The sequence below is a fragment of the Apaloderma vittatum genome, unplaced genomic scaffold, assembly GCF_000703405.1.
Source record: "Apaloderma vittatum isolate BGI_N311 unplaced genomic scaffold, ASM70340v1 scaffold7184, whole genome shotgun sequence".
In the NCBI taxonomy this organism is placed as follows: domain Eukaryota; kingdom Metazoa; phylum Chordata; class Aves; order Trogoniformes; family Trogonidae; genus Apaloderma; species Apaloderma vittatum.
In genome coordinates, this window is record NW_009712009.1 from 1 (window position 1) to 7,454 (window position 7,454).

General features: G+C 51.9%; 1 protein-coding gene across 1 annotated transcript; it reads left to right on the forward strand.

The window, feature by feature from the left end:
• Nucleotides 1-1,167: 1,167 nt before the first annotated feature.
• Nucleotides 1,168-7,346, forward strand: LOC104268590 (the record flags this gene model as incomplete). Its single annotated transcript, XM_009867827.1, has 4 exons — nucleotides 1,168-1,329; nucleotides 4,027-4,126; nucleotides 6,394-6,524; nucleotides 7,056-7,346. Coding segments are annotated over 4 exons (684 nt in total), but the record flags the coding sequence as incomplete, so codon positions are not given.
• Between the last annotated feature and the right edge of the window lie 108 nt (nucleotides 7,347-7,454).

The window sequence follows — 7,454 nt, forward strand, 5'->3', positions numbered from 1 at the left end:
CTCTGGAGACTTTCAAAGCCCGCCTGGATGTTCCTGTGAGACCTGCTCTGGGTGGTCCTGCTCGAGCAGAGAGTTGGACTGGGTGATCTCCAGAGGATTCTTCCAACCCCAACCATCCTGTGATTCAGTGTCTTCCCTCCCTAGAGCAGCGAGCCGAGGGTGTTTCTGCCCTAGTTATCATTATTACTCATTTATGCTGCAGTAATGTGTTGGTGTTTCAGGCAAGAACTCAAGGACATGCCAAGCAAAACCACTCTGAGATTGTGATCAACAGCTTTATTTTTCACCTCAAAACTGCTGGGGACACCATGTGGTGGCGGGCTGAGGCTGGAGCGCTGTGACACCCTGGAGTTGCCCTCCGAGCAGGGTGCTGGGACACCTGAGCTCTCCCCAACCTCCTGCTGCTCCACACTCCAAAAAAAATCTGTGAGAGGCTGCTGCTTTCGTAAAGTCCTTTGCAACACAGCTGAAGAGCTAACAAGGGCTGTAAGCTTAGACACGGCAACAGCATGACACTTTCTTACAGTAATGGAGTATTACAAACGGTAATATAGTCTTATCAGAACCAAACCCCATCCAGCGGTTCCAGCGTAACAGTGCTGTTTGTTTCAGGCTTCCGGAAGGTGTGATTCTGGTGCCACGGTTTGTTCTGCAGAAGGGAAGGCAGCTTTGCCGGGAGGAAGGCTGACTGACAGACTTGAAGGCTGATTGACTTGAGTTTATTCTTTGTGCTGCTTTGTCGATGGAAATGTGTTCGGGCCGCTGCGGGGTGTCTGAGTGATGCTGCTGTGTGCAGATTGGCTGGAAAGACAGGCTTGGGAGATGCTGCAGGTTCAGCATAGGTGCAGATGGGCCGACCTGCAGCTGGTGAGGACTGTGAGGGGCAGCAGCGGTGGCCTACAGCTGAAGTGGTGTACAGGAGCAGTACCAGGGAAGGGGATGCTTGCTGGGTGTCCACGCAGCAGCTTAGGGCTACAGCCAGGACTTGAGTTTCCCAGAGCACTGGCTGCCTTGCTCGTGGAGCAGCGAGGGACTTAAAGCAGCAGAGGCACCCCTGAGTCCTGTCACAAAAGTGGGAGTAGCTGAAGAGAAGTCCTCTCTCCCCAGGCTCCCCAGATGATGTGTGTCCTTCCAAGTAACAAAATTCCCTTTCTCCTTTCTCCCCAGCTTCTGCCTCTCCTGTCCTCACGGGGGCTCTGGAGGTGGCCCCAGGTGGCATACAGCACCAAGAGAGGGAGCACTGGAAGGCCCATTGGGAGGTACCCGGTGCCCAACAAGAAGGACATGCCGTATGACATCGTGGAGCTCATGGAGGAAGTAGAAAGGAAGGTAAGGGAGTTCAGCTGCAAAACTTTGTCAGTGGAAAGGGCCCAAGGTCCAGGTGGGTTATGCACTTTAAGAGAACAGTTCTGGTCTACTTAGGTCTAATACATACCTGACAGGAGACTGAGGGGAGCAGCCCTTCTCGCAAAGCTCCTCACGGTCTGCAGGATGGGGATTTTACTGCAAATCTTGCACTGTATGGACAGGACTGTGGATCTGTGTGGTTCCGTGAGACCAGTGAGTTGTTTTAGAAGATGTCCCGTGTATGGCAGGGTTAGCTGGAACACTTGGATGTATTTGCTTGTCTAGGACAGCATCTCCATTTCCAATGGAGAAAAAACATGGAAGGACCTGTTCTGATGACAGTATTCAAAGGCTCAGGGAGTATTTCTGCTTTTGAACTTCTATTTTTCTTCTTCATTGCCAAATGAGCTGCACAGTGGCAGAACAGTAAGCGTAATGGAGAACTGCAGAAGGGGAGAAAGGGAACTGGACAAGAGTTTCCTTCCCTGCTGTTGTGGGAAAGGAAAGCCACACAGTCCTTCCTTGTGGCTAAAACACTCCACCTGCCACAGCTCTGTGGAGACTTCTCTTTTCCAAGAGCTTCGTCTCAGGCGAGTGCTGCTCCCTCTGTCCTTATCCTTCCTAACAGCCTGTTGAAGGTATCCTCTGCCACCATCGCAGTGGCCCTGGTGAAGTTTGCGTGACAACAAAAGGAGTCAGCAGACTTGAGGGTAAATGTAATGTACAGAGGAAGAGTCGGCTCAAATTTCACATGCTGTGATGCAAAGTCCTGTGTGTGAGCACACCGAAGGGGTCAGCAAACACCTACATAGAGGTTCAAATCAGTCTAGCAGACTTGGATATCCAAACTGTGCCACAAGCTCTGTTGCTAGAAGGTCCTAAGTAAGCTAACATGTTATAAATTGTCCTGGTTTGAGAGCCCCAGGATAAAAGTGGTCATGGTGGGGGAGTAGAGGATGGGTCAGGTGCAGTTGTGTGGGGGTGGAGGGAGGTTGCTGGAGGGATCTGTGACACTTGCGCTACCTTCCTTTTCCATCAACATCCTGAAGAACCACAGCTGGTAAGCTGAGGCAGCCTGGGGGCAGTTACCACATCACAGCGAACACAGCCTGCTTAGAACTGCCAGGCACCCGGGCTGAAGCCCTAATGCTGGGACCCGAGTGTGGACAGGCTCTGCATCAGCTGATCCCTCACAGGGGAGGCAGCAAGTGATTCTGTGGGAAAGGCAGCTTCGCACGCTATCGCAGAGATGGCCTGGGCATTGCTGGTTATTGGGGGCAGAGAGGGGAGAGAGGCGCATATGCATCTGCTGTATGCTGGCACCTCAAACGGCATGCTGTCCAGACTGGGACAGCCCTGCCTTGCAGCCTGTAGGCTCGAAGGGAAGAGGGTAGTTACAGAAGGTTTAGGATAGTTGAATGGGCGTAGCAGGATCTGTGCAGGGAGACCAAGTGCAAAAAGCCTCTTGGTTTGGACAGGAGCTCGCCTATACCCAGTTGGCAGCCAGTCACAAGTGGTATTCCTCAAGGTTCAGTGCTGGGGCCACTCCTGTTTAGTATCTTTAGTAGTGATCCTGATGAGGACATTGAGAGCACCCCTAGTAAGTTTGCAGGTGACACCAAGTTAGTTGGGAGTGTTGATCTGCTGGAGGATAGAAGGCTCTGCAGAGGGACCTGGGCAGGCTGGGTCCATGGGCCAAGGGATAGGCCAGGGAGGTTGGATTAGATGATCTCTAAGCTCCCCTCCAGCCTAGGCCATTCTATAATTCTGTGATTCAACCAGGTCAAGTGTTGGGTACTGCCTTTGGCTCCCAACAATCCCCGGCAGCGCTGCAGGCCTGGGGAGGAGTGGCTGGAAAGCTGCCTGGCAGAAAAGACCTGGGGGTGTTGGTGGGAGCCAGTGGTGTGCCCAGGTGGCCAAGAAGGCCAACGGCATCCTGGCTTGGGTCAGCAACGGTGTGTACAGCAGGACCAGGGCAGGGATTGTTCCCCTTTTCTTGGCTCTGGTGAGGCCACACCTTGAATCTTGACAAGAAGGACATCAGGTTGCTGGTGTGTGCCCAGAGAAGGGCAGCGATGCTGAGGAAGGCTCTGAGGAGCAAGTGTGGGGAGGAGCGGCCGAGGGAGCTGGGGCTATTCTGCTGGAGAAGAGGACGCTGAGGGGAGACCTCCTCGCTCTCTGCAGCTCCCTGGCAGGAGGGGGTAGAGAGGTGGATATTGGTCTCTCCTCACAAGTTACAACCAAAAGGACAAGAGGAAACAGCCTCAAGTTTTGCCAAGGGAGGTTTAGATTGAACATTAGGAAAAGCTTCTACACTGAAAGCGTTATCAAAGACTGGACCAGCCTGCCCAAGGCAGTGGTTGAATCACTGTCCTTGGATGTGTTTGAAAGCTGTCTAGATATGGTGCTCAGGGACATGGTTTAGAAGTGAGCCTGGTACAGTTAGATTACAGTTGGACTTGATAATCTTGAAGGTCTTTTCCAGCCATGATGACTCTATGATTCTGTGATATGACTGTGGTCATTACTGCTGTGGTTAAAGTGAGAAGGGCACTCAGTCATGCTATGAAACTGCTATGAAAGTTAGAGAACAAATTGTTCTCTAAGCCCAGTGCATTAACGTTGCCCTCTGTATTCTGTGTTAACTTACAGTTCTTGTTTTTCTTTTTTGCTGAACAGACTGGATTTCTGCCTAATGTGTTCAAAGCCATGTCACACCGACCTGCTGAATTCCGAGCCTTTTTTTCTTGTTACAATGCCATTATGAACAAAGACACAGGTAAACCATAGGACCACTTCAAAACTGCCTTTCCCTTTGCAGATACAAAAAGTTGCTAAAAGCCACACATCTCACATCCTCAGATGTATTGTGTCGTTGTGCCATCTGCTGGCTGGCAGTAACAGCTGGCAGAGGCTGGAACTGTGCAGCTGCTTCTGGCTTTGCTCGTGTTGCATACAGCTTCATACTCTTTAGCCTGTGGTTAAAAAGCAGCTCTCAAGCTAAGCTCTGCTGCCTCACCACACCATGCTCTGTGTCATGACAAAAAAGGGATGGGCGGCTGCCTAAAGGAAGGTGAGACAAGAGCCCAGAGTGCTGGAAGGTTGCAGGCAGAGACAGCAGTTTCACGGGCAAGGCTGCAGCCCCATGCTACCAGAGCAAGACAAGCAAGGCAAATCTGGCCATGGTGACCAGGGACAGCCAGGAGCCCACATTTCCCGGGCAAGGTCCATGCAGATGAGGCAAATCTGAGATTGAGCCAGAAAGGCAGCCTGGGAGTCAGCCTGGGTGCAGGCCAGCTGCAGTGTGGCTCAGGCAGGGTCACGGCCAAAGGCCCTAGGTAAAATAGCTCCTGAGGGTTGGGACCTGCTGCTCTTCCTTCACAACGGTTCTCAGCAATGAGCTGCCCACAAGCAGCCTGCAAAATCTGTGTGAGGGAGGCTGTGCCCTCTGGCCCCTGATGCATGGTGCCAGGGAGGCTGAACCTGAGCTGTCCATGCCCTGCGGCGGCAGGGAGAGGAGCGAGGTGCTGGCCGGGCCAGCAGGCTCTGGGCACAGAGATGAGAAGGGGCTGGTGGGCAGGGATGTGGGGAACTTGGCACAGCTCTTCCTTCAGCCTTTGAGGAAGCACAGCTTGGAGACTGCTTGTCCCTCCCTCGTGTTTCTGTGGCACAGGGCACTCAGAGGCCTATCCTCATCGCTTTTGCTCTGAAGATAAATTAGTAAAACCCAGTTTTTGTAAAATAAGCTGGTGTGTGAAGACTGCTCCTTGTGCTTATGGAAGATGAGGGCTCAGGAGCAGTGCCTTGGCAAATTCTGGGGGTGGCAAGGAGTGCAACCTAATGCCTCTCCCATGAGGTGCGGGCAGTCTCCATGTGAGGCTTTCTGTTCTCTTTGTGCTGCTGGAGTGAAGCTATGCCACTAGCTGTGCGGTGGTCCATTTTTTCCTTCCCCTTCCCATGCTTCCTTTTTGTTTGGCTTGAAGAGTCGGGCTGTTTTGGATCCCACCCTCTTCAGCTTGTCTTCTGCAGACTCACAGTGTTGCCACTTTCTGGCACTGAACGAGAGCAAGAAGGCCTCTTCTTCTGAATCCTTTACCCCGGGGGGTTTAGTCACATCTTTCATGCTTTTAGAAGACACTGGTTTTATGGAGATGTTTTCAAAGTGCAGTAAAGCAGTAGCTTTTGTGGGCACAGTCCTGTCGTGAAGCTGTTTGTGAAAATGATTAGGATTGACTCTGAGAATAACAAAGCACAGCCTTATTTTCCGCAGCTTTTTTAGGGCAGTCACAGGTTAGGCACTCTGTAACAGAGTTTTGATTTGTCTGCATGGTTGTCACTAGAAGTTCTCAGAGCCCTCACTCTTACTTTTGGTTTTCTTCTTTCTGCCTCCAAAAGCTGCCAGTAATGTTTACTTGCTGAAACCTGCTTAGCAAGTTTTAGAACCCCGTAAAAGGAGCAATTACGCATCAAAGGAAGAACAGGCAACACCTTCCCTGGACATTTTACACAGAGAAGTACCAACTGAGCTTCCTACTTGGAGAGGACCTAATTTTTGCTCCTTGAAGTTTTCCTCTGTTATATAGAATTGTTTCCTTGTTGCCCAAATCTCATGACCTTTGTGGTTGTGTGAATGATCACAGAATCACAGAATGGTTTGGGTTGGAAGGGACCTTCAAAAATTATCTAGTCCAACATCCTCCTGCTATGGGAAAGGACATCTTTCACTAGACTGGAGTGCTCAAAGTCTCGTCCAACCAGGCCTTGAACACTTCAGTGGTGGGACAACCTGTCCCTGTGTTTCACCACCCTCATTGTAAGACATTGTCTCCTTATGTCCAGTGTAAACCTATGACAGTTTCAGTTTAAATTTCAGTTTAAAACTGTTGTTCCTTGTCCTGTCATCTCGGAGCTTTGGCTGCAGCATTCCTGGGGCTCTGTCTCCTGGGTTGTACTGCAGGAGCCTTCCCCTTCCTCTTTGCCCACTGATATTGCTGTGCTGGACATTTTTAATAGCAAAGTGTGACAAATCTTCTGCTGTCCCTGTAGGGCGACTCAGCAAGGCAGACAAAGAGCTTATAATTGTGGCTACCAGTGTTGTGAACAGATGTCCCTACTGCGTGGTTGCACATGGAGCACTTCATCGAATATATTCCAAGCAGCCAGTGCTGGCTGACCAGGTCAGTGGGATTACAACAGCGCGTGCCCCAGCTCCCCCGTGTGGTCCTTTGGGAGGTGGGAATAGCCCTCTCCTGTCTTCTCCTTTTTCATCCGAAGTTTTGATCTGCAAGTTACGTGGTTCCCAGCAGTCTTGACATGTCTGGGGCCCTCACTCAGTCCCTGGCTGGACAGGTTTATTGGTGAGTGGTCAGACCAGTAGCCTGTGGAGGTAGGACCTCGAGATGGTGGTCTGTGTATCCTCACCCACCTTTCCAGCAGGACGCCGGCAGGTTGACCTGCAGAGCGTTCGTCCCACTGCCTGCATTCGGTGCTGTTTTAATCTGTTCTCTGGAGGAACTCGCTACCAGCGGGGAGCTCCTGCATAGCCTGCTCAGCAGAACTGCTGCAGACCCTGATGTGAGGAGGGTAGTAGAGCCGATGAGCGTTTTGTCTGGTTCAGGTGCCAAGTGAGAGCCCGTGCACCACCAGGTCTGCAAGTCGGCTCTTTGCTGGGTCCATCTCTGCCACCTCTGGTTTCCACCTTCACACAGGTCGTTGTGAATTGGAAACTGGCCGACCTGAGCAACCGGGACCTGGCAATGCTGGAGTTTGCTCTCGCCGTCTGTCGAGCTGATGACATCACCGAAGAGCATTTCCAGAAGCTGGAGCGGCACGGTTTTGACCGTGAAGATGCCTGGGACATAGGCATGATTTCTGCTTTTTTTGCCATGTCTAATCGCATCGCTCATTTCATCGGGCTGCGCCCCAACGCGGAGTTCTACGCGATGGGCAGGACGCCCCGAGGGAAGGGGGAGGAGGAGGAGGAGGCCGAGCGAGCCTGAGCGGCTCTGCGGCACCGGAGAGATTGATCAAGCTCTTAGCTGTCCGGCTCGTGTGGCTCATTTCTTAACGTGTCAAAGGGTTGCGAAGGCAGCGCCGGACTGCAGCTG